This window comes from Ictalurus punctatus, chromosome 2 (assembly GCF_001660625.3).
Source record: "Ictalurus punctatus breed USDA103 chromosome 2, Coco_2.0, whole genome shotgun sequence".
NCBI lineage: Eukaryota > Metazoa > Chordata > Actinopteri > Siluriformes > Ictaluridae > Ictalurus > Ictalurus punctatus.
The window spans coordinates 14,211,726-14,239,646 of NC_030417.2; the positions used below are offsets into that span (position 1 = coordinate 14,211,726).

Genomic DNA, 27,921 nt, shown 5'->3' on the forward strand with positions numbered 1-27,921 from the left:
AAAAGAGAGGGGGGTTAGGTCTCAGGTAAACTGCAGTATGAGTCATCCTCTTAACTTACATCATACAGTGCCGCCCCCACACCCCCCACCCCACACACACACCCGCTACTACTGCTAGCACTATCCTCCACTTGTTTGTTTGAGTTCTGCTGCACTTGGATCTCCACACTGTAGTGACTATGCAACCACAAATTCGGAGAGCCCTCCTGCTTATACAGAAAAAGAGATACACAGAACTCCATACATCATCTGAGTAAAAAGTAAAACAAAAATCAAGACACTGATTTTGTCTCCAGCAACATGATTAACTCAAGTTAGAGGCTATACTTCTCTCCTGGAAAAGAGTAGGTGAGGGTAGCGACCTTGCCCATGGAGTGTAGGTACCTTCCGATGAGGCTGAATACAGGTCTATCGTGTTGGTGAAGCAGGAGTTCTTTATGCAGATGAAGCTCTCTGGTCAACCTACATCCCTATCCTCATCAATGATCATGAGCTGTGACCAACAGAATAAAGTTGTGAGTATGGGCAGCAGAAATAAGGTTCCTCTGCAGGGTTGCTGGGCTTGGTGATAGATTGAGGAGATTGACAATCCAGGAAAGCATCTTTCAAGAATGCCCCCTTGTTGGATCATTGTAGAGATATTTCAGGCACATCCCACTGGATGGAGACACCAGGGCTCTGGAAAGACTATATGGCCAAAAGTTTGTGAACACCTCACCATCACACCCATATGAATCCCCCATTCCAGATTTAGTCACCCCATTTGCTGTTATAATAAGCTCCACTCTTCAGGGAAGGCTTTCCTCTAGATTTTGGAACGTGGCTGTGGGGATTTGCCCATTCACTGACAAGAGCATTAGTGATGTTGCCATTCAAGTTCATCCAGGTGGTGTTCATTGGGGTTAAAGTCAGGGCCCTGTGCAGGCCACTTCAGTTCTTCCACACCAACCTTGGCAAACCATATCTTCATGGACCTTGCTTTGTGCATACGGGCATTATCATGATGGAACATGTTTGGGCACCTTAGTAACAGTGAAGAGAAACTGTAATACTGTAGCAGACAAACACATTCTATACAATTGTGTGCTTCTAACTTTGCTGGAATTTGTGGCTGGGGATAGAGAAGTCTGGGCAGAGCTGCTCAGCCTGCCATCAAGGTTCCCCACCAACTGTTAGCTGAGAAGTTGATGCTGAAAACCTCAACACACATGGACACAGCTAAACACACATGCTTTTTAGGGATACACAAACTGACATGAATGTAACTCTGTTGTTTTGTGATCACTCGTGTCTTGTTATGGGAATTGGTGGCTTAGTGGTTAAGGCTTTGGGCTAATCTTTGGAGTGTTGTGAATTCAAATCCCAGCACTGCCACGCTGTCACTGTTGGGTCCTCGAGCAAGATCCTTAACCCTCAACTGCTCAGCTGTATCCTGTCTCAATTGGAAGTTGCTTTGGATAAAAGCACTAGCCAAATATGCACATGCAAATGCACTCAGTTACTGCCTGAAACCAAAGTGTTTCAGAATCCCAAACTTTCAAAATTTAAGTCATTAATTATTTTTTCTCAGTTAAAAATTAACATGACAGCAGAAACATGGTAGCACAGTGGGTATGTTACTGCCTCACAGCTCCAGGGTCCCAGGATTGATCTTGAGCTTCAGATCCACCCTGAACAGTATAAAATGGTTACAGAAGATGTTGAAATATTTCATTATTTTGACTTAATTCATATTTGCAGTGCATAATTAATGCGACCAATTAACCAGAGTTAGGAGGCAGATAAATTCTGAACAGTTCTGGCTCTCCTCTGAAGAGGACTATTTTACTCATAACAGTCAGTTCATTTTATACAGTCAGAAAAGATTGGGTTTAACTTACTAAGAATTTACACCTGCATCACATTACTGAAGAACAGCTGCACTGACCTCTGATAGGGCGATGTGTCTCCTTTTTCATTGTAAAACATGAATGGGAAAAGAAATACCACCGTCTATTTTTATTCCTTGAATGAGCTTGGAAAATTATCAATAAGTGAGTGTGAGTTTACATGTTCTCCCCGTGCTTTAAGGATTTCCTCCAGGTACTCTGGTTTCCTCCCCCAGTCCAAAGACATGTGCTGTGGGTTGATTGGCATTTTCAAATTGTCCATAGTGTGTGAATGTGTGTGTGATTGTGCCCTGTGATAGGTTGGCACCCCATCCATGGTGTCCCCCGCCTTGTGCCCCAAGTACCCTGGGATAGGCTCCAGGCTCCCTTGTAACCCTGTTTAGGATAAGTGGTATGGAGAATGGATGGGTGGATTTGAAAAAAGTCTAAGTTGTCTAAGTGCCTTTAGAAGCATGTTTCATTTGTGCACACAATTAGACAGGAAGACATTAATAAGTGACCAGCTTGTTTTAAAAGAGTCATAATACTGGATAGGTGTGTTGTAAGGCCAGTGGAAGAAAATGTCAATGAAACTAATACAGAAAACAATATATGTGCAGAAAGGAAAAGAACAGAGCATGATCAAAGAAGGCAGTTCTATCTTTATCTGCAGATGAATCAACACACATTTGGTACAAGACTTAGTTGTCAATAGCCTAACAGTACCACTGGATAAAGATAATGCTAGTGAATAATGTGTGGCTCACGTGATTTGCCTTTAGCCATTGTTGATGTTTGGCCCAGCTGACAAAAAGTTTGAAAAGCAGTTATCTAAACACTAAACGGTTCTCAAAGTGGAATCTGGGGATGCCCAGGGGTCCGTGAAGCATAGCCAGGGGGTCTGCGATATTCTAATTTTGTTATAGTGGTGGAAACCATATCCCACTATTATCAAAGTTATTATGCCTGGAGTCAAATTGATCAATTTAAATAATTACATAAAATAAAACTCTGCCTCAATAAATAGCCAAATAATGTAAATAATGGTCTATTTTTTTTTAAAAGAAACTTGTCAAATAAAGCATCATTAAGGTTTATTTTTTATTAACAATTAAAAGGGCCTCTGATCCAAACTACCGCCACCATTCACTGGAGACATAACGCTTTAGTATCCTGTCATGTTCAAAACTGACTAACAGAATAACCGCCATATTTGCATGTACCCTGAAAAATGTGCTCTGCATTAATCCTATACTAAGTTTCAAGAGAGCCACTTAAACCCCTCTTAAAATCTCTCCATTCACTGCTGGGCCATTTATAAATTATTCCATGCAAGATGGTCGTAAGATTGGATTATGGTATAATTATATTTTACTAATGTGTTTTTTAAATGTACATGGTTGACAAGTTTGCTCCAAAGCTTTGTCTTTTCTAGACTTGTCCTCATTCTCACCATAAATGCCTGTCTTCACAGTTTGTGATTGCGCACATCGGAATTGCGCACATCGCTGCGCACTGGTACCTCAGATGTAACTATTAAAATAGTATCTCAGTGATGTGAGATTCTGATCCTGCATGTAAGCACATTTTTCTTGCACTGATGTAATGATAATGAGTCTTTATTGGTCACGTATACATTACAGCATAGTGAAATTAATTTCTTCGCATTCTCCAGCATACCAGGAAGTTGGGGTCAGGGCACAGGGTCAGCCATGATGCAGCACCCCTGGAGCAGAGGGGGTTAAGGGCCTTGCTCAAGGGCCCAACAGTGGCAGCTTGGCTGCACCGGGGTTTGAACCCCTGACCTTCCGATCAGTAACCCAAAACCTTAACCGTCAAGCCACCACTGCCCCCATAACCACAATATATCATGTAAAAAAAAAATTGGGGCTGTAAATACACGCAATAAACTAGACTCCTTAATTAAATATTTATTTAAATGTTTTACTTCTCATTCACATGTCATAAAATTAGTCATTTCTTGCTTGACAGTTTTACATTTTCTATGCTACACATTGTTTTTGACGCCAAAAAAAAGAGAAGCTATTTCCACCTCTGTTTTCTGTCCCTGATTTTTTCCAAGTTTAAAGATCAGTGCTTTTGTTTAAAGGCGTCTGTCTAGACACTACTGAAAAACCCTGTCTCGGACACATCTCCTCCACTCAGACTCATAAAAATCTCTCACCTCGGAGACATGAACTACAAGAAGGCAATTTGCATATTCTCAATGGCACACTCAAAAAAAAGTGCTTAACTCATTTCTGAACATTTGTAACTTTCCCCATATAAATACTGATATAACTTTTGGCTGCAAGTCATCAACTCTGAATATGCGCCCAACATTGCCAAGTGCAGCTAAAATGGTAAATGCACCCAAAACCGGGTTTTTTTTTTTTTTTTTTTTGGTGGCAATTTTGCAAACCTCTTATCTGTACCTTTCTAATGTCAGTGATCAGAATGTTATGTGGATACTTTACTCCCTAGTTGCATGCATTGGCAAAGACATCAATCAGTTTGAGTCTTCGGAGACTCAATCTCAGCCAGGACACACTCCCGCTGACCATCAAACATGCCCTTTCATCATTATACACTTTGTCTGAACAGCATACACTATTACACACTACCTCTGACTGTGACGTGACAGTCACACACACTCCTTCTCATCCTCCACACACTCCATCTTTCCATTACACAGTGGTGCTTACACTTTTTTAATGGATATATAATATTTAACACCCTTAAAGGTGTTAAATATTTTATATATATATATATATATGTATATATATATATATATATATATATATATATATATATATATATATATATATATATATATATATATATATATATATATATATATATAGCGGTTAAGGCTCTGGCTTACTGATTGAAAGGTCAGGGGTTCAAGCCCCAGCACTGCCAGACTGCCACTGTTGAGCTCCTGAGCAAGGCCCTTAACCCTCTCTGCTCCAGGGGTGCTGTATCATGGCCGACCCTGCACTCTGACCCCAGCTTCCTGACATGCTGGGGTATGCGAAGAAAAAAATTTCACTGTGCATGTGTATATGTGATCAATAAAGACTCATTATCATTAAATGTAGAATTATACGTTACAATAAATATATTATCATTATAAAAATGTTATAAAATCTTATCGCTCAGTGTATGGAGTTTTTTGACAGCTTCAATGCTGCAGTGAATGCGTCTTTGATATTCTCTCTGCTTTAATGTTTGCCTCTGTGTGTGTGTGTGTGTGTGTTTGGGTAATTGAATATACTGCTAGTGATGAGTTAAAATAATAACTATGAAAAATGAAGTGTCATGGGGCTGACAGTCTGTGTATATATGTAAAAATTATTTATACACCTGCACAGAGATTCATACTGTAGCTGAAGACAAATGCTTATCAGTTACACTGACAACACACACATCTCATGAACATGCATTCATTATTAGCCAATCAGGAATTTATTATGCATATGTGATGGAAGTCACTAGCTAGATAGAGTGAATGTAGTACTAAGATATATTATAATTGCTTAAAGGTAAGGAGTGCACACTAGATGTGGCCTGTCAGTCCAGGAGAAGATTGCGTGGTCTTTCTGCCTGTTAGCCAGATTGAAGGAGGTGTAGTTTCTGTATTCGTCACTCCAGCGAAGAAGGTGTGGTCTCTTTACTTGTCAGTCCTCGTAAAAGAGTTTGGTTTCCGTGCATGTCAGTCCAGTAAAAGGGGTGTGATCTCTGTTTCTGTCAGTCCAGTGAAGGGGGTGTGGTCTTTCTGCCAGTCAGTCCCAGTGAAGTAGCATGATAACTTGCTTATTAGCTACCAGAATAAATGAGCCGTCATCTACATTTGTATATATTTGGCTAAACATCACCCAATTTGAAGAATACAAATCAACTGTTTAATTTTAATTGTACAATTTTAAAACATTACGAGCTCAATCATCCTGAAATCCTCTAAAACTAATACTAATGTTCATATCTTCTTTCAAATCTAATCTCCTCTGAGAGCCCTCGAAACAAATCATAAAGAAAAAAAAACATTCTGAGCACCATGAAAAAAATTCATAATGTCTCAAGCTAGACCTCTGATCTTTATTAAAATAAAAATACTCACTCATCGAGGGCTTAAACTGCCTGCATGGTGTGATTTAATGCAGTGACCTAACAATCATTCCTTCTTGTATTCTCTCTCTTATATGTAGCCTGTGTATAGAGCTGACTCAACACCTGCTTGAGGCATCTTTCCAACAACAGTCAGCCACTCACAAGCTGCAAGTATGTTTGAATTCATTAACATGAGATCTCTGGTGAGTTAGGAGGAAATAAAGGATCTGCCGGCGGCTGCACAGGCCCAGTTGTCAAGAATGATGTAGAGAGGGTGACTGTGGATTATTTCCTCAGTGCCCTCTCCTACGTAATACTAAGGTCATAGGGAGCCAGCAAGCAAGTGTTGCTGACCTGAAAAACACACAAAAGCCATAATCCTCATGGGCTAGAGCCAGCTCAAAACAGCTACTGCTCTCTGGTCCCAGAGGGAACACCCAGCTCATGGGATCAGCAATGATGTGAGAGTGCCACTCAGCCAGTATACCATGCCACTGCACCCAGCCCACAGAACAAGCTAATGCCCGCTGACCTGGGGCATAAGAGGATGACCACAGCTGGGGGAATGAAGTGTGCATGGAGGTAGATGACAGCTAGAGGTTATTCTAGTGGTCTTCAAGGGAAACATTGTTTGAGATCTGGTGGATGCAGTCAATCTGTTTCTTCCATCGTTGCTGCCAGCCCCGTTTGGGCCATGGGGACTATCCTAGTCGCATATCTACATGGGGACACCCATCACATCCTTGCAACTGAACAACTTTACACAGGGGTATTTGACAGGTGGCACTGCACTGAGAATTCTACCCCAAAACTACTTGAATTGCACTCATGCCAATACAAGACCACACCACCGCTACACCACAGTAAACTGGATGGTGTCATGATCCACTTGGAGAGCTAGGCAATTTGCAAATCCAAGAAAATGTCCTGGCTGAAGTACCAGAGCTACCAGAACATTGACAGATCTCAGAAGGAAGAGTAAAACCATGGAAAATAAAGTAGAACTTAGATTCTGAAACTGCCTTCTCTCAAATGAAAGAGGCCCTGACATCAGACACAGTTCTTGTTAATTCAGACCATTCATGTTGCACACGTAGATGCATCAGGAACAAGGTGGGGTGAATTTCTTTTCTCAGCAGTTCAGACCACATGCTGCCAAATGAGTAAATGCAAAGATCCATTAGCACTAAACTCTTGCCTAAAGAGTGAAATTATGCTGCAGTGGAGATAGAGGCCTGACCAATCAAGTAGGCCATGGAAAACTTTGAGTACTGTCTCACTGAGAGGCCAGTCCAAAGTGGATGGCCAAAATAGATCACTCTACATCAGCAGGTGATTTCTGGCATTTCACAATTTTGCTTTCTGGGACAAACCCCAATTGAGTACACAGTATAAGAAAGATGGACAGCCTCTCCTACCTGCATGCATCTTTTTCTGGCAACCCAGTTTGGCACAAAGGGGAAAGGGGGCAGTGAGACAAAGGACGCAAAATATATGGTGACATGATATGTTCAGATTGTAACATTGGTATCTTTTTTGTTGTTGTCTACAGATCCCCCAGAGTAAAATCAGCTTTCCATTCTATACTTATTCGCATAATTACTCACCTTCCTGCTTCAGTAGATCTTCTTTGGATACTATCTACTAGCACGTTTTAACAAATGATACACTCTCCTATGCTAATCCCCTAATTCCTACACACAGTATGATCTTACTAAATATTCTCTATCCATAATCAAAACAATTTACCTCATATGAAAATGTGTTTTTTTTTAACAATATTTGTGCACATATCACAAATTTCAGCAATAAGCAAAGTGATGATAAACCTGGCCTGCATAATATAATATAATTATTGTAATATGGTTTGTGCTGAAAACATCTAAACATACACAACTATATAACATTTTGGAATATGTGTTTGCGCAGTTGCTAAAATTTACACAGCTGTCAGACCAGACCAAAATTTCCTAGTTTATTCCATAGACATTAGGGGGTTAAAAGTAATGTTTAAAAAGCATATAATCACACTTCCTTGAATTAATACTGTTCCATTTCCATGTTAGCTATATGGATCACTAGTTGATGAGTCTGCTGGCTTTTTAAGATCTGCGGGGTTCATCTTTATTCTTTAGCCTTTTAACATTATTACACTGCCAAGAGATAGTAAAGTTATGGATGTAGCTTTCAAATACATATCAGAGACAATTTTGTCTACTCCTCTCTAAAATCTTGAATGTACTATTACAAAAAAAATCACTAACCATTTCATGTGGGAAGTATTATATATTTTTCATTGAAAATTACACATCTGATATGCTGGGCTCAAAAGCTGATCAAACGCAGCAAGAGTAACCAAGTGGGCAGCACTTAACAAACGGTCAACTGAGACTGTAAAGTTTAGAAATTTAGAAAGCAGTTACAGTGGGGGAAATAAGTATTGAATGCATCACCATTTTTTTCAGTAAATATATTTCCAATGAGGTTATTCACGACATTTTCACCAGACTTTCGTATTAACTCAAATCCACACATATAAAGAAATCCAAACATTAAAGTTCATAAATATAGTTATGTGTAATAAAGTGGAATGACACAGGAAAAATGTGTTGAACAGGCTAACTGAAATTTATTTAATACTTTGTTTAGCCTTTGTTTGTAATAACAGCATAAAGATGCTTCCTGTATGAAGAAATTAATGGGCCACAGTATTCAGGTGTGATTTTGGCCCATTCTTCTAAACATATTGTCTTTAAATCTTGTTCAGTTGGATTCAACTCAGGTGATTGGGCCATTCTAGCACCTTGATTTTTTTCTCTGAAAGCAATTGAGAGTTTCTCTTGCTGTATGCTTTGGATCATTGTCCTGCTGGAAGGTCCAGCCACGTCTCATCTTCATCATCCTGGTGGATGGCAGCAGATTCTTCTCAAGAATCTCCCTGTAAAGGGCTTCATTCATCATTCCTTCAATTATATGAAGTCTGCCAGAACCATGTGATGAAAAACAGTCCCACACCATGATGCTTCCACCTCCAAACTTCACTGTTGGTATAGTGTTTTAAGGGTGATGTGCAGTGTCATTTCTTCTCCAAACATAGTGTGTAGCATGACAGCCAAAAAGTTCAATTATGCTCTTGTCTGACCAGACTACACTCTCCCAGTATTCCATAGGCTTGTCCAAATGAGTTGTAGCAAACTTTAAACGAGCTTTGACATGCCTTTAATTTAGTTATGGAATCTTGCGGGGTGAGTGTGAGAAGTGGAGTGCATTGCCTATTGTTTTCTCTATGACGATGGTACTTGTTGCCTCCAAGTGTTTCTGGAGCTCTTTCTGAGTAGTCCTTGACTCTTTAGCTACTCTTCTGACTATTCTTCTGACTCACTTGAGGTATGCTTTGGATCACTGTCCTGTTGGAAGTTCCATTGACGTCCAAGCTTCAGCTTCTTCACAGGAAGCATGAAGTTTTCTCCTAAGACTTTAAGATATTTCATTGAATCCATCTTGCCTTCCACATGCTGCAGGTTTCCAGTGCCAGAGGATGCAAAGCAGCTCCAGAGCATCACCGAGCCACCACCATGCTTGACTGTGGACAGAGTGTTCTTTCTTCATTCTTCTTCCTCCAGACATGCTGCTGATCCATCGTGCCGAAAAGTTCCAGTTTTGTTTCATCGCTCCACAGAAGAGAATCCCAAAACTTCTGTGGCTTATTTATATGATTTTGAGCCGACTTTTGGGTCAGTAGTGGTGTATGTCTTGCAGTACTTGTATGGAAACCTTCTGCGTTCAGTATGCGTCTTACTGTGCTCACTGAAACCTCAGTGCCTGTTTCCACCAAGTCTTGCTGCAGGTCTTTTGCAGTCACTCGAGGGTTTTTCACAACCTGCCTTCTCAAAAATCTGCTTGCAGCCGTTGATAGCTTCCTTTTTCTGCCCTGTCCTGGTATTTCATGTATTTTCTTCCCCTAGCTAGTTCAGGTATTTCATGAGTTTCAGCTCAAGCACACCTGGTGCAACTAATGAAGCCCTATTATAGGGATTCTATTCAGGGGGTTGAATAATTTTGAGACTGGAGAAGTCATTATAAGTTGCATTTTCAGTTGAATTTGGGGAAATCACTTGAAGCATTCGTTGTATTGAACTATTTCAATTGCTTTTGTTTGATTTGTTCATTGCAAACAGCTGAGAGTCTGTACATTTTGACAATAAACCGGATTTGCATTGGGGATTGAATAATTTTGATTGCAGCTGTATGTATATATTATGTGTAACTTATTTTTGTGGAAGCAGTTTTGTGCATAAGTTGCATAATTACCTCTTCAGTCTAGTGGCTAATTTAAGTTAATTAGGTTGAAACATGGGCAATTACCTACAAACTGAAAGCACTGCAGAAGTGCCCACTCACAGGTAACCTACTTGGTCTGCACTATGGCTTTTTCCATGCATGCTTTAATTAGAGTAGTTTAGCACTGGAAAAACAGCTGTGTTTAAGAGCTACATGCTGAAGCAGACAATAAGGTTGAACACAGATACTATTTTGTCTGCAATAGTGCTTCAAGTACACTTTAAGTAGCCCTAAAATGTAACTTGAAACCATTTTAAATACTCTATTATAGAACAATACATTGGAGGGTAGGTTTTTAATCCCAAATAAATTGCTAAAATTGGCCAGGGAGCATCTATACACCTTTATCATTAGTAAAATGGTAGGATATACAGTGCCTCCAGAAAGTTGCGATTACTTCTCTTTTAGCTCTTTTAAATTGATCAAATTTAAGTATATAACAATAGGATTTTCAGTACATTATTGATATGTCTGCATAGTTGTATTTTTTTTTTAATCTAAAAACTGGTACTATCTAAAATTTTATACATATTCACCCCTATTTATTTTTACAGTCTAAATTTGGACTTGTATTTAATTTTCTTGAACACTCACACCAAATATTTTAAACAAGGTATACCTACAGTGGCACTTGAAAGTTTGCAAACCCTTCAGAACTGTTTATATTTTAGTATAAATAAGGCCCAAAACATCAGCAGATTTTCACACAAGTCCTAAAAGTTGACTTGTGTGCTTAGGGTCATTGTCTTGCTGCATGACCTGCTTTCTCCTCAGATTCAAGCTGTCCTGGAGCACATGCAGCACAACAGGCTCAAACCATGATACTACCACCAGCATGTTTCACAGATGGGATAAGGCTCTTATGCTGGAAAGCACTGTTTTCCTTTCTCCAAACATAACACTTCTTATTTAAATTATATTCTTATTGTAAATTTCTATTTTTGGTCTCATCCATCCACAAAATTTTTTCAAGTAGCCTTCTGGCTTGTCCATGTCATCTTTAGCGAAGTGCAGATGGCAGCAATGTTCTTTTTGGAGAGCAGTGGATTTCTCCTTGCAACCCTGCCATGCACACCACTGTTGTTCAGTGTTCTCCTGATGGTGGGCTCATGAACATTAGCCAATGTGAGAGAGGCCTTTAGTTGCTTGTAAGTTATCCTGCCTTCCTTTATGACCTTGCAGACTATTACACATCTTGCTCTTGGAGTGATCTTTGTTGGTTGATCACTCCTGGGGAAGGTAACAATGGTCTTGAATTTCATCCATTTGTACACAATCTATCTGACTGTGGATTGGTGGAATACAAACTCTTTAGAGATGGTTTAGTAACCTTTCCAGCCTGATGAGCATCAACAACTCTTTTTCTGAGGTCCTCCTTTGTTCGTGCCATGATACACTTCCACAAACATGTGTTGCGTATATCAGACTTTGATAGATCCCTGTTCTTTAAATAAAACAGGGCGCTCACACGCACCTGATTATTATACCATTCACAGAAATCACCTGACTCTTTTTTTGCCACTCACAGATATGTAAATTGGATAATTTTCCTCAATAAATAAATGACCAAGTATAAAATGTTTTGTCTCATTTGTTTAACTGGGTTGTCTTTGTCTATTTTTAGGATGTGTGTGAAAATCTGATGTTGTTTTAGGTCATATTTATGCAGATATATAGAAAGTGTTCAAGCACCATCGTATGTTCATTTCAAATCCAACTGTGTTCACATGTATGCTTGCCCAATAAATATCACTGACTTTGGGAGGTCTCACAGCTACAGTGGCAGAATAGATTAGTCCTGCTGTCATGAGGACCAAGGAACTGCCCTTTGAGATTATGTTGTTACAAAGATTGAGACGGATATAAAAAGATCAGCAACTTTCCTAGGAGCACTGTGAAATTTATTATAACAAAGTGGAAAAAACCATGGCACAACCCAGACACCAGTCAGATCAGGCCGTCTTCCAAATTGAGTGCAGAGGCAATAAGGGCAATTGTCTGGAGTGTCCAAGAGGCCAGCTTTGACACTGAAGGAGTTACAGAGCTCACTGGCCGAAATAAGAGGACCAATGTTGACATTAACAATATGATCAGCTCTTCACAGATCCAGCCTCTATGGTTGAGTGGCTACAGGGGAGCCACTTCTGAGAAAGGCTAACATAAAGGTACACCTGTAGGTTGCTAAAAGGCATGTGACAAAAACTGAGAGCTTCTGGGAAAAGATTTTATGACATTTGGTCTAAAAGCAAAGTCTAGTGCTTGACACAGGCAAAATGCAACTCAACACCCAAGCAACACCATTCGTACCATCAAGAATGGTGGCAGTAGCATCATGCGCTGGTCTTAGTTTTCAGCAGGAGAAATTGGAAATATTGTTGCCACTAAGGGCGAACATGAGTGGAGCCAAATTCATGCAAATTCTTGAGGAGAGTCAGACTGTTCCAGTCAGCCAGATGTCCCAACAGGACAATGACCCTAAGCGAAGGGCAAACACTGCATATGAATGGCTTGAAAACAAGGAGGTTTGCATTTTGGAATGGCTGAGTCAAAGCCCAGACGTAAAATTGAGTATGCTGCTCATGCTGCCGCAGCTTCTGCATGCGCACACTAAAACCCTTTAGAGCTTATTTAGCAACATCACAAATCTTGGATTTATATTAGGTTGACCACTGGAATTCATCTAATTACTATCACATTGTTTCTTCTATGATGATTTTTGCAGTATTGCTACATTTTATGAATTACCTTGATTAAACACTTGTTTACATCGTTATCTAGGACACACAGATGACTGGGGTTTCACACAAACTGCTCAGCACTCAGCCAACAACACATTTTCTCTTAAATCCAATTTCCACTAAGTGCCTTTGTGATTTAGACAGTGCTCTGTGTTCCCATGAGGTAAGACAAAACAAAATCCGAAGAAAAGTTTAATTACGGAAAACCTGTGTATGGTTTTATAAATACAACTGAAGGAAGATTCTATTACACATTAGCATCAAGCTTACAGAAGAGTTGACAATCGAAGCGCTAAGCCATTTAGCAGGCAATTTAATACCCCATTTAGCCCCCATAGGGAGTTGCTCCTGCCTCAGGTCTCCACTGCAAATCTTTAAAGGAACAGTTAGACCAAATACAAGACGAATGAAAGTGGAATTGATATTTGAGGCTCTGTGTTCCAAATCGAGATGGAACATCTGCAAGTGCTGCATTACTGAACACAACAACACTTCTTTAAATGCCTGACTGGTTGTATTCCAAATCACCAGCCCCAAATGAATTCACACAAAATATTCCAGCTCAGATATGAATTTTGCACTAAGTTATACATTTTGTATGTATGTGTGTGTGTAAATACCTGGGCCAGAGCAAAAAGAAGCAATCAGGGCCAATATGGAGATGAAACTCATATATGGCATCCATGAATAACTGTCCTGAAGAGAAAGAAACATAAGGGAAATAAGAGAGGACTATATTTGTATAATGTTGCCACAAGCCTGCAGTTACAATGCAAGTTTTGCATTATCTGTATAAAAAAACAAAAAACAAAAACAAACAAAAAAAAAGTGCTTGTGAAACATTTACATCCAAACTTTGACTTCCTTGCCTTTTCCCACACCATACATAACAACAGAATGGACAGAAAATATGGACATTGGAGCAATAGTGCAGTTTATCGCATAAATTGGGGAAACTTTGGTGCTGTGCTCAGATATACTGATGACAACCCCAAGTATATTTCCTTCCATGTTGGCTGTGGCATGAGATAGAGTAGCAGAGAAGCAGTTAAAAACTGGTAAAACTGGTGTCTGCCTTTACAGTTAATGTTTGGACGTTTCTTAATGAAACTGTTTGCAAGCTAGTAATTTCCATTTGAAAAGAAGCTGGGAAACTATGCTGCACTGGCAGTCAGCCTGTATGAATTTGCAGCATCAGAGTTTTCTGAATTTGCTGCACTCATTTTCTGTGCATCTTATGGCAAGAGAGCAATATGACCATGACCAACCATCACCATCATAGAGGACAATCTTCTAGAATACAGAAAGTTGCTCATAAATCAGCAATATGGAACGGTCTGTTGAACTGATGCTATTTTCCCTCACTAGTTCACAGCTCGACAACCTGATAACACTATTCCAACCATCAAGATAGGATGACAGGTGGCGATAGCATCGTGCTCTGGGGTTACTTTTCAGCAGGAGGAACTGCAAACCTTGTTGGCATCAAGGGCAACGTGGATAGCACCAAATACATGCATATTCTTGAGGAGAGTCAGACTGTTCCAGTCAGCCAGAATTCTGTGCCAAAAATGACCCAAACGATGGACAATGCCCCAAAGCGCAGGGCAGAAACGGCAGAAACCTAACCCTAAGGTTTGTGTTTTGGAATGGCCGAGTCAAATCCCAGATTCAAATCTAATTGAAAGTGTGTGATGGTGATGGTTGGTCATTGTCATGTTGCTCGAGAATATAGTAAAGTTGCTCATAAAACATCAATATGGACCTGATGCTATTTTTCTTTACTAGTTCACACTGCTTCGGCAGATAACAGACCCTGCTCCAGCATTCAATCAATTGCAATAATCTGCTTTAATGGAATCAGGCACAACATTTTCAAGTGGTAAAATATAGATAAAGACAGATAAAGAAAATTCAAATCGATATCAATATCCTTTTGCAATAATATCTGCCTTATAGCAACTGTGTGAGGAGTTCGAGGGGCGTCTCTCTCTCTCTCTCTCTTCACGGTAGCTGGAAATAAATAAATCAGCCCAACAAATCTATCAGTAACTCTCTAGATCTCGCAGCTGTTTTTATTCTTGTGTCTGAGCCGTGGTTTTCTTACAATAACTTATTTAGATTTAGAGTTTCACCTAGAACTACATCATGGTTGAGATGTATGATTTCAGCTTGCACCCACGCTCTCTGTGTTTGCAGTTTATAGCCTAAATGACAAATCTTTTGAAAAATATTACTAGCAGGAAAACCTTTAAAGTATTTTGGATGCGTCATGTGTCCTGTACTGAACATTGTAGGAGTCTAAGCTTTATGATTTAACACAGAAATTAATCACAAAAAAGGGAAATGAATGTCTAGATAAATGTCGAGAGTGAGAGAGAGAGAGAGAGAGAGAGAGAGAGAAGCAAGCAGCAGACCTCATTACAGTCAAGCTGATTCAGGTGCAAGCGACTAAGACGAGTGTATACAGTGCATCCGGAAAGTTTTCACAGCGCTTCACTTTTTATAAGTGTTCACAGCCTTTGCCATGACACTCAAAATTGAGCTCAGGTGCATCCTGTGTCCACTGATCATCCTTGAGATGTTTCTACAACTTGAGTGGAGTCTACCTGTGGTAAATTCAGTTGATTGGACATGATTTGGAAAGGCACACACTTGTCTATATAAGGTCCCACCGTTAACATTGCATGTCAGAGAACAAACCAAGCCATGAAGTCCAAGGAATTGTCTGTAGACCTCAGAGACAGGATTGTATTGAGGCACAGATGTGGGGAAGAGCACAGAAACATTTATGCAGCATTGAAGGTCCCAATGAGCACAGTGGCCTCCATCATCCGTAAATGGAAGAAGTTTGGAACCACCAGGACTCTTCCTAGAGCTGGCCACCCAGCCAAACTGAGCGATCGGGGAGAAGGGCCTTAGTCAGGGAGGTGACCAAAAACCCGATGGTCACTCTGACAGAGCTCCAGCGTGTCTCTGTGGAGAGAGAACCTTCCAGAAGAACAACCATCTCTGCAGCACTCCACCAATCAGGCCTGTATGGTAGAGTAGCCAGATGGAAGCCACTCCTCAGTAAAAGGCTCATGACAGCCCGTCTGGAGTTTGCCAAAAGGCACCTGAAGGACTCTCAGATCAAAGACTGAACAAAGATTGAACTCTTTGGCCTGAATGGCAAGCGTCATGTCTGGAGGAAACCAGGCACCACTCATCACCTGGCCAATACCATCCCTACAGTGAAGCATGATGGTGGCAGCATCATGCTGTGGGGATGTTTTTCAGCGGCAGGAACTAGGAGACTAGTCAGGATCGAGGGAAAGATGAATGCAGCAATGTACAGAAACATCCTTGATGAAAACCTACTCCAGAGCGCTCTGGACCTCAGACTGGGGCGAAGGTTCATCTTCCAACAGGACAACGACCCTAAGCACACAGCCAAGATAACAAACGAGTGGCTACATGACAACTCTGTGAATGTCCTTGAGTGGCCCAGCCAGAGCCCAGACTTGAATCCGATTGAACACCTCTGGAGACATCTGAAAATGGCAGTGCACCGATGCTCCCCATCCAACTTGATGGAACTTGAGAGGTCCTGCAAAGAAGAATGGGAGAAACTGCCCAAAAATAGGTGTGCCAAGCTTGTAGCATAATACTCAAAAAGACTTGAGGCTGTAATTGGTGCCAAAGGTGCTTCAACAAAGTATTCAGCAAAGGCTGTGAATACTTATGTACATGTGCTTTTTTTTGGTTTTTATTTTTAATAAATTTGCAAAGATTTCAAACAAACTTCTTTCATGTTGTCAATATGGGGTATTTGTAGAGTTTGTAGAATTTGTAGGGTTTGTAGAATTTTGAGGAAAATAATGAATTTAATCCATTTTGGAATAAGGCTGTAACATAACAAAATGTGGGAAAAGTGAAGCACTGTGAATAAAAATGGTAAATGTTAAATGGCGCACTTATATAGCGCTTTTGTCCAAAGCGCTTTACACTGTGTCTCATTCACCCTTTCACACACACACATCAATGGTAGCAGAGCTGCCATGCAAGGCGCTAACTTGCCATCGGGAGCAACTTGGGGTTCAGTGTCTTGCCCAAGGACAGTTCGGCATGTGGAGTCATGTGGGCCGGGAATCGATCCACCAACCCTACAATTAGTGGATTAGTGGACAACCCGCTCAACCCCTGAGCCACAGCCGCCCCGAATACTTTCCGGATACACTGTATATTTGTAAAGAAAAATCCCAGAGGCATGTGATGGTGTGTGCAGTCTGCCTCAGCTGAAAGTACCTTATCCTCAGCTATATCACTCGAGTTAACAATTAAAATCAACTAGAGATGTGCAAATAGTACTCCTCCTACTCATGCCTGCATTTGTATCCCTTTAGAACATTTTATCTGTTCAATCCAAATAATGCACTTGCATTTATTTATATCCCTAAATATACTTTTGGTATATAAATATTAAATAATTATACTTTTGGACATAACTTTTGGTCCCCCACCCAAAGATATTTCATATCTTTTGGAAACACTGCAGCATGCTGATTTATTTGGCCATCAAATCCTCTTCTGTCTCAATAAATCTCCACACTACCAAACTGTACTTTTCCTTGTTGCTGGGGTGGTACCAACAGGGATGCATGTTTTGCATGTATCTTTAACCAAAGAAGATGCAAGTGATGTGTTTCAAATGGACTTTTTAATTGAGCACCAAAAAGAAAGTTTCATTCTAGAAAGGTTTTTGAAACTCTCCTTAGCTTTATTGCCTTCATAGGTCTCCAAATATATATATATATATATATATATATATATTTTACACCATGTGCTGCTCCAAAAAGTGTTTTGACCTGTTTACTATTAATGCTAGTTTGTGTTTTAGCTCATTTACAGTAATGTTAGTTTCACCTTTTTAAAAACATGCTAGTTTGTGGTTTACTCTGTATAAAATAATGTTAATTTGTGGTTTAGCTCATTTACAGTAATGCAAGTTGCTGTTTTAGTCTGTTTAAAATAATGCTAGCTTGTGTTTTAGCCTCTTTACCAGGACCTTACTGTGTTCCCAGGGTCCTATGTTCCCCAGTTCAATACTCTAACACACATTAAGTAAACTTTTCCAAAGGTTTGACGTAGTCAGGACTCATTTTCCCACGGCCCTATTAACTTTATTACCTTTTAACTTTAAACACCAATTACACATTTACAACTGTACTCAATTCCCTGGTTACACAATTGCACTACTTGACAATGCAGTACACAGTTATAGAAGGGAATTATTTATAATCATACTATTCAGTGTCACACAGATGAAGATGGGTCCCCTTCTGAGTTTACTAGGTTGCACATGCTGAACCCTCATTTTTGCTGCTCTAAAAACAGCCTTTAGTCTACATTGATGTATTTCAACTCCATGCATGAACAATAGTGAAATGTATACATTAAACTGAAGAAATGACATACTGTAGCCTATAAAACACTGTAAAGGGTTCTAAAAGTATGAACATGTGTCAGCTCTCATTTATACTGAAGCCTAAATCCAGCTTCAAATGTGTTCAATTTGTGCCAAATAAATCTGGGGAACATAGGACCCTGGAAACACAGATGCGCTCCCCTGTTTACTATAATGCTAGTTTGTGTGTTTGGAGTGTATAATTGCAGGTTAGTGGAATTTACATCTGAAAGGTGATTAGCCAGACTCAGCACTGCATTTCTCATGGTTTATGGTGTGTTCAAATCAAACTCGCCACATGCTTTGGACATCTGACACACAAAATGCTAGCCATTCAAGTGGAAAGTTGTTACTGTTGCTAGGAAACTGGGCAACAAGGCCTCTCTTTTATTATACTGCAAATATATATATATATATATATATATATATATATATATATATATATATATATATATATATATATATAAAATATGTGAGTACACCCCTCACACTTTTGTAAATATTTGATAATATCTTTTCATGTGACAACACTGAAGAAATGACACTTTGCTACAATGTAAAGTAGTGAGTGTACAGCTTGTGTAACAGTGTAAATTTGCTGTCCCCTCAAAATAACTCAACACACAGCCATTGATGTCTAAACTGCTGGCAACAAAAGTGAGTAAACCCCTAAGTGAAAATGTCCAAATTGAGCCCAATTAGCCATTTTCGCTCCCCGGTGTCATAGGACTTGCTAGTGTTACAAGGTCTCAGGTGTGAATGGGGAGCAGGTGTGTTAAATTTGGTGTCATCGCTCTCACACTCCCTCATACTGGTCACTGGAAGTTCAACATGGCACCTCATGGCAAAGAACTCTGAGGATCTGAAAAAAAGAATTGTTGCTCTACATAAAGATGGCCTAGGCTATAAGAAGATTGCCAAGACCCTGACACTGAGCTGCAGCACAGTGGCCAAGACCATACAGCGGTTTAACAGGACAGGTTACACTCAGAACAGGCCTCGCCATGGTCGACCAAAGAAGTTGAGTGCACGTGCTCAGCGTCATATCCAGAGGTTGTCTTTGGGAAATAGATGTATGAGTGCTGCCGGCATTGCTGCAGAGGTTGAAGGAGTGGGGGGTCAGCGTGTCAGTGCTCAGACCATATGCCGCACACTGCATCAAATTGGTCTGTATGGCTGTTGTCCCAGAAGGAAGCCTCTTCTAAAGATGATGCACAAGAAAGCCCGCAAACAGTTTGCTGAAGACAAACAGACTAAGGACATGGATTACTGGAACCATGTCCTGTGGTCTGATGAGACCAAGATAAACATATTTGGTTCAGATGGTGTCAAGCATGTGTGGTGGCAACCAGGTGAGGAGTCCAAAGACAAGTGTGTCTTGCCTACAGTCAAGCATGGTGGTGGGAGTGTCATGGTCTGGGGCTGCATGAGTGCTGCTGGCACTGGGGAGCTACAGTTCATTGAGGGAACCATGAATGCCAACATGTACTGTGACATACTGAAGCAGAGCATGATCCCCTCCCTTCGGAGACTGGGCTGCAGGGCAGTATTCCAGCATGATAACGACCCCAAAAACACTAAAGAAGCTGAGGGTGAAGGTGATGGACTGGCCAAGCATGTCTCCAGACCTAAACCCTATTGAGCATCTGTGGGGCATCCTCAAACGGAAGGTGGAGGAGCACAAGGTCTCTAACATCCACCAGCTCCGTGATGTCGTCACGGAGGATTGGAAGAGGACTCCAATGTCTACCTGTGAAGCTCTGGTGAACTCCATGCCCAACAGTGTTAATGCAGTGCTGGAAAATAATGGTGGCCACACAAAATATTGACACTTTGGGCCCAATATGGACATTTTCACTAAGGGGTGTACTCACTTTTGTTGCCAGCGGTTTAGACATTAATGGCTGTGTGTTGAGTTATTTTGAGGGGACAGCAAATTTACACTGTTATACAAGCTGTACACTCACTACTTTACATTGTAGCAAAGTGTCATTTCTTCAGTGTTGTCACATGAAAAGATATAATCAAATATTTACAAAAATGTGAGGGGTGTACTCACTTTTGTGAGATACTGTGTGTGTGTGGGTGTGTGTGTGAGTGTAAAGGGACAGGATGACATTTTGCTACTCATGAATTTCTCACTGGTTGTGTTTCAGATAGAGGTTTACAATCAAAAAGTGCTGCTTTACTGAACGCTTTAAGGGTTAAACACTAAAAAAATGGAAAAGTGACCTTTTGTTTTATTCCCCAAAGAACTCATTACACCTCAATATTTGTGTGTGTACTGAATGCCAATTGGTCCTTTATATGTCTAGATTATACTACCACCACACTGCAGCCATGACCTCAGTGCAGAAGTGTCATGACCTCTAATCTGTAACCTCCTGACCTGGAAGTTCAAGAAGACGGTGAGGAGGCTGTAACACACGGCCATCGCTGAGAAGCCAAATATCAGCAACAGCTTCCGTCCAACACGCTCAATCACCAAACCCTGAGACACAGACAGACAGACAGACAGACAGACACACACACAATAAACAAGTCAATGACTACCGTAGATGGATAAAGAGACACAGATAAAAAGATAAGTGAGTAAGACCATTTAACTACATATAGTACATATAGTGAATACACACACACACACACACACATATATATATATATATATATACACACACACATATACAGGCAAGATGTCTAATAATAGCCTGTATGGAGTTGGAGGCAGTGTGTGTGCATTTGTGCACATAAATAGAAACACTCAATTCAAATCAGCCAGAGTTCTGACACGTCATCTGATCTCTTTTCTTTTTCATCACTCTCTCTTTCTTGCCCTCTCCCTCTCTGTTTCATCCTCTGTTTTCCTCTTTAATCCAGTCTCTCTCTCTTCTCTGTCTCTCTACCAAGCTGGTATGTGTGTTTGTGTGTGTGCGAGAGAGAGAGAGAGAGAGAGAGAGAGAGAGAGAGAGAGAGAGAGAGTGAGAGGGAGGGAGAGAAAGAGACTCTGATATGATTTGTCACCTGACTCTCCTTATGGCTTCATCAGAGTGACAGTGGGCCCTGGGGGGTTTCTACAGCAACATTCACAAACAGGAACAGGAAAGTGCGCACACAAAGAACATGTGTGTCTGAGGTGTAACAGTTGTGGTGTGTATAAAAAGAAGACTACAGAGAGTACGTGTTCTAGTTTTGTTTTCCATAGGCTACATCCCAAATAGCCAAAGTACTATCTATATTAGCCTACTCTATTTTGCCATACTATTCATTATAGCAGCATCTAGTTTGGGACATGGCCCACGGATGTCGCTCTGGTGATCTCAGTTGACCCTGCATTCCCACCAGCAGTGATGTGACATGACAAAGTGGCCAGAAGGCATTTATTTTCAGTGAGAGCTGGCAATTTACACCAACTGGGGGCGAAGTGACTGTTGGTGACGCACAGTGGATGAGATGACCGACTAAATGTAAAGCAAATAAATGTACTACTGACTACCAATGGAAGTGAATCATGGTGGTAGGGTTCTTTGTTTACTGATTTTCTATGTTTACTAGTTGACCAGGATTTAAGTAGCTGGTTAGTCATCTTAAAAGGGCAGTGCAATTCATTTAACAGCTACAAATGAGATTCTGAGGCTATACTGTTAACAACAAAAATGGATTAGTAGGTGCAATAAATGTGCAAAATCATAAATTTGTGTATCATTTAAGGAGGTACCAATTCTTAAAATGGATTCGTGTGGACCAACTGGAGGAAATCGCTGCGCAGCACAGAGACCTCCTTATAGCTCAATGATCAGCATGGCTTTGATGAAAGGTGCTCCCTGTACAGAACCTCTGGGAGGTTTTTCCAGGTTGATAATGACCTGGAACTTGAACTTTCCTGTTCAAATCTGGGCTCTGTAGGGTCTGAAAACAAGTCTGGATCAACCGACAGGCTCTAAACTAGCTGAGTGGGATTGGACAGTGCCGTGCAACCCATAGCACCAAATGCATACATCAATGGAAAACAAAAATAACTACGCTAAACTGAGAGTTTAAGTAAAGGAAAAGAAAATAATAAAGACGCTTCTCAGCATAGACAATGTGCATTCAACTGCAGAATCTTTACCGTCTTTCATTACCATCAGCCTTGCTCTCCGTTCCACCTCCCAACTAGTTGACATCCCCACAGAGGTGACAAGTGAACATACTGTAGTATCTGACTACTCTATGTGACCTCTAGGTCCTAGTTCCAGCTTCTGAACCAGCTAGTTATACTCTCCATTCTGCTATGAGCTTGAGGGTTTGACGTAGTCAAATATAATATAGCCAAGGATTTTGCTGCAAAAAATCAGCAATGATCACTTAGACCAAACATTTTTACTTATATTGTCATTAGTAGACAGTGATGTAGTTCCATCCATCGATTTTCCATACCTCTTATTATTCACAGAGTCAAAGGGGAGCCTGGAGCCTATCCCCGAGAACTCGGGACAAGGTGGGGGACACCATGGACAGCCAACCCATCTCAGGGTGCAATCACACACACATTCACACTACAAACAATTCTGGAAATACCAATCAGTCTACAATGCATGTCTTTGGACTATGGGAGGAAACCGGAGTGCATAGAGGAAACCCCCCCAAAGCACGGGAAGAACAGGCAAGCCCTGTGCGGAGGCAGGATTCGAACCCACAACCCCGGAGGGGTGAGGCAAACCTGCTAGACACTAATCCACTGTCCCACAATTGTCCATTTACATTTGTTCCTTTGTAAATACCCTTAAATTAAAGCTGAAAGTCTGCACATATTGTTTAATTTCACCTCAGTTAAAATAACCATAACTCTGTAAGTGTCCAAATATTTATGGACCTGTCTGTATATAAACGAACTAGAAAATGTGCTACTTCAACAATATACCTTGGAACGGTCTGTTACCAGCTGCCCTTGTTTCCTTCTACATTTCAAAGTAAGATTTCAAAGAGAATTATGCTCTCAGCTGTATGGTGTGTGTGTGAAGACTATCTGTCGCCATGGTGATAGTAATTTGATTGACAGCTGTCAGTGCTGCAGCAAAGATAAAGGAAGAAACAGCAGTGATCAGAGGTTATGTAAAATATTACTTTTTTTGTATTCATCACTAAGAAAATCCGATATAGGGTTGTAACAATATATTGGTATGGATGGTAGACTGGGTTATTTAAATCTGAAAAAGTTTTATTCTTAGTATGACTGTGAACACACTGGCAACAGTTTTTCACCTCATGTTGCAAACTGTTTCAAGGTGGTTGCTAGTAGATGTGTTTTCACTGGCAATGCCTAGTGCAATGGCTGTCTTCATGTATGTGACCTTCGTCCATCGAGCTGATCCATGCGTGTCATGCTTTGATTTAGCAGCACTCAATAAATTTGAACTGATCCCTATACAGGGACAAATTAAAGACATGTCCAAAGACCAAAGACATGCGGTGTAGGCTGTAATGTGTGTGTGATTGTGCCCTGTGATGATTTGCCACCCTGTCCAGGGTGTCCTCTGTCTTGTGCCCCGAGTCTCCTGGGATAGGCTCCCTGTGTAGGATAAGCAGTACAGAAAATGGATGGATTTCCTGCTCACTTTTAAATCGCTTATGAATGCATGTGCAGCCCTGAGCATTTTACTTTTGCTTTCGAATTAGCGACAATGCGGGGGGTGCAATTGCTTGAACGGCGAGTTCATCGTTATTCTTAATGAAAAACACAACAACGACGAAATAATACAATGACAAACTCGCTTATATTAAACATAGATCTTTTGAAACCAAATCTTCCGCCATCGTCTTGTCAGTCAGCTCGCCTCACCCTCGTCACGTGATAAATGAAGTCTGACTCCTGCTGATCGGTGCTGCGACTCTGACTCGTTCGGCTCATGCTGAATTGAGCACACGCGTTCAGTTTTTAATTGTAGCGTCCGTTCTCTAACCGAACTAAATGATTTTTATTACCATAAAAAGCAAAGCGACAGTGGGGGCGGTGCCACGATGGGCAGGTGCTGTAATTAGTGTGCGGCCGAACACCGTGTAACACAGACTAGCGCATCAAGCCCACTCTGTACCAGTGTTACTGCAGATGTGTGTGAATTGTTTGTCCAGCAGGAGGCTCACACCCCTCCCCTTTCCCATCACCCTGCTCACAGGCAGCTAAACTCAGACTCACGATACTCTACACACAGAAACCCAACAGTGTCCTGACTAATCTTGCAACAGACTTGCGGTGCTAAAATAACTCATTTGTTTATAATGATTGAAAATGTTGATATACAAATAAGTCAATTTCCATTCTGCTGTTAGAATGGAACTCCAGTGTACTGCTACAAAGGGTTAAACCGTGTTCAGCCATGCTGTGCTGCCTTGTCCTTGCCACTTAGCTTGTTCTATGGTTGCTCTGTTCTTGTTGAAATGAACAACTTACTGCTTTGGCAGTAAGTCAGAGCACATGGTTATGCAGCGTTGTACATAACGCAGTTAATGACGTCACAAAAAGTCTGGTCAGGCAGTGTCCAAATCTCCCTGAAGACGGATACCAAAGATGAATGAATAAATCTAGAGAAATTGGTGTAATGATAGATTTGTGTGTACATTCCACCACAATAATGAAATCTGGTTTATCTTTTTAAGACAGGATGATTAGTATACTGTGAACACTCTCCCCACCCTGTGAACACCCCTGTCTCTCTGGTTCCTGTGTTGGCACCTTTTTCTCTCTGTTTCTTTGTTGACTCCAGTGCAAACAGATGAAGCATCTCACCATTTGTGCATTTACATACCTTCCTTGCAAATATGCCCTTCCACTTAGCCAATCAATAGTTAACCCATTGTCTCTGTTGTGTGATATATACTCTGCCTTTCTTGGAATAAATGAGAGATCTTGCCATTTGAACTTTGTGAGTCTGTGTGTCATTTTTGCAAACTCTCCCAAAGCCTTGGTGTGGGAAGTGTGTAGCGAGGCGAGGGTGCCGTCTTTCTTTTATCTTCACTTTCTCTCTTCTTAAGAATCGTAACCCGGAGATTCTCTACTTTCAAATCCTAACAGTTTTCTGGGGGCTCGTCCCGGGATATAGATTCACAAATCCTAAATTGGGAAAAACTAGTTTCTCTGTTATGCTGTAGGCATTGTGCTAGCATGATTTGGCTCCGCTTGTCCTACAAATCAATACAAAGTTTTACTGATTTTGGAGCGAGGTGTTAGAAGCCGCTCTCCACAACTGTCATCAAAACACCATCTGAGGGATTTTGGTTGTTGTTGTAGGAACAGTGTTCATAGCTCCATTACAATTGCAGAGACATGGAGAATATATATATATATATATGTATATATATATGTATATATATATATATATATATATATATATATATATATATATATATATATATATATATATATATATATATATATGTGTGTGTGTGTGTTTGTGTGTGTGTGTGTGTGTGTGTGTGTTTAAAAGTATATTGAATAGTTATTCCAGTGACATGGAACCTGCAAGCGACACTTTATGAATGAATTATGTGTGTGTGTATGTGTGTGTGGGGCACACTCTTCCTTTCAGTGCTCCTTTCATGCTCTGTTGGTCTTTGCTGTCATCCTTCCAAGAGGAGCACACCCCCCCCCCCCCCACACACACACACCCAAACACAGAGTTGTGTGTCTGTATGTCTGATTTTTGCATTGTTACTTCTCATATACTCTCAGCAGGCTGAGTAACCCATTGAGTATCCTTATCTGGCCACAGTCAGAGTGTGTGTGTGTGTGTGTATGTGTTAGTTTGTTTTTGCTTGGTGTGTTGTTAATTACTTTTGGGAGACTGTAGTGAATTTTTGTTTGGAGGAAAGCATTTTAGGAGCTTGTTGTTCACACTCAAGGGAAATCACAGTGGAGAGGATTAAAGCGAGCCACAAAGCATCCTTAGATACAAGTGTAATGAGAAAGAGAACCCTTGTTGAGCGTTGATTCAAATGTAAAACAAACAAGCAAACATTCAAATGAAGTTACCGTGAATGATCTCAGGTCTTATTAGCTGATGGCAGTGGAAACCATAATGTGTTAGTCATGAACCATTAGCATGTTAGAATTCAGAACATTAATATGAGTGTGCAGTGTGCTATGCTAAGGTGAATGAGCAGTATGAATGTGGCTTGTGATAACAATGTGCAGTGTACTAATATTGATGTGGACTTTGATAATATAAATGTGTAGTGTCCTTTGAATGTGGAGTGTGCTAGTATGAATGTTGAGTGTGCTACTATGAAAGTGGAGTGTGCGAGTATGAATGTGGAGTGTGCTAGTATGAATGTGGAGTGTGCTAGTATGAAAGTGGAGTGTGCTAGTATGAATGTGGAGTGTGCTAGTATGAATGTGGAGTGTGCTAGTATGAATGTTGTGTGCTACTATGAAAGTGGAGTGTGCTAGTATGAAAGTGGAGTGTGCTTGTATGAATGTGGAGTGTGCTAGTATGAAAGTGGAGTATGCAAGTATGAAAGTGAAGTGTGCTAGTATGAAAGTGGCACTTGATAAGAATGGAGTGTGCTAGTATGAACGTTAGTGTCTTAGCATGAATGACGTAGAGTGTGCTAGTATGAATGTGGGGTGTGTTAGTATGAATGTGGGGTGTGCTAGAATGAATGTAGGGTGTGCTAGTATGAATGTTGAGTGTGCTAGTATGAATGTTGAGTGTGCTAGTATGAATGTTGAGTGTGCGAGTATGAATGTGGGGTGTGCGAGTATGAATGTGGCGTGTGCGAGTATGAAAGTGGAGTGTGCTAGTATGAAAGTGGCACTTGATAAGAATGTGGAGTGTGCTAGTATGAATGTGGAGTGTGCTAGTATGAATGTGGAGTGTGCTAGTATGAATGTGGAGTGTGCTAGTATGAAAGTGGAGTATGCAAGTATGAATGTGGAGTGTGCTAGTATGAAAGTGGAGTATGCAAGTATGAAAGTGGAGTGTGCTAGTATGAAAGTGGAGTGTGCTAGTATGAATGTGGAGTGTGCTAGTATGAATGTGGAGTGTGCTAGTATGAATGTGGAGTGTGCTAGTATGAATGTGGGGTGTGCTAGTATGAAAGTGGCACTTGATAAGAATGTGGGGTGTGCTAGTATGAATGTGGAGTGTGCTAGTATGAAAGTGGCACTTGATAAGAATGTGGAGTGTGCTAGTATGAATGTGGAGTGTGCTAGTATGAAAGTGGCACTTGATAAGAATGTGGAGTGTGCTAGTATGAAAGTTGAGTGTGCTAGTATGAATGTGGAGTGTGCTAGTAAGAATGTGGAGTGTGCTAGTATGAATGTTGTGTGCTACTATGAAAGTGGAGTGTGCTAGTATGAAAGTGGAGTGTGCTTGTATGAATGTGGAGTGTGCTAGTATGAAAGTGGCACTTGATAAGAATGGAGTGTGCTAGTATGAACGTT

The 27,921-nt window shown here is 40.7% G+C and overlaps 1 protein-coding gene across 5 annotated transcripts in view; it reads right to left on the reverse strand.

The window, feature by feature from the left end:
* slc2a9l2 (solute carrier family 2 member 9, like 2) overlaps positions 1-27,921 on the reverse strand; it is a 140,519-nt gene that overhangs the window by 16,356 nt on the left and 96,242 nt on the right. For all 5 annotated transcript variants that reach the window (XM_017458344.3, XM_053688095.1, XM_053688099.1 and 2 more), the window contains 2 exons: positions 20,893-20,994; positions 13,678-13,753 (listed from right to left, as the gene is read on the reverse strand). In XM_017458344.3, the coding sequence (XP_017313833.1) occupies positions 13,678-13,753; positions 20,893-20,994 (178 nt within the window). The remainder of the gene's footprint in view (positions 1-13,677; positions 13,754-20,892; positions 20,995-27,921) is intronic.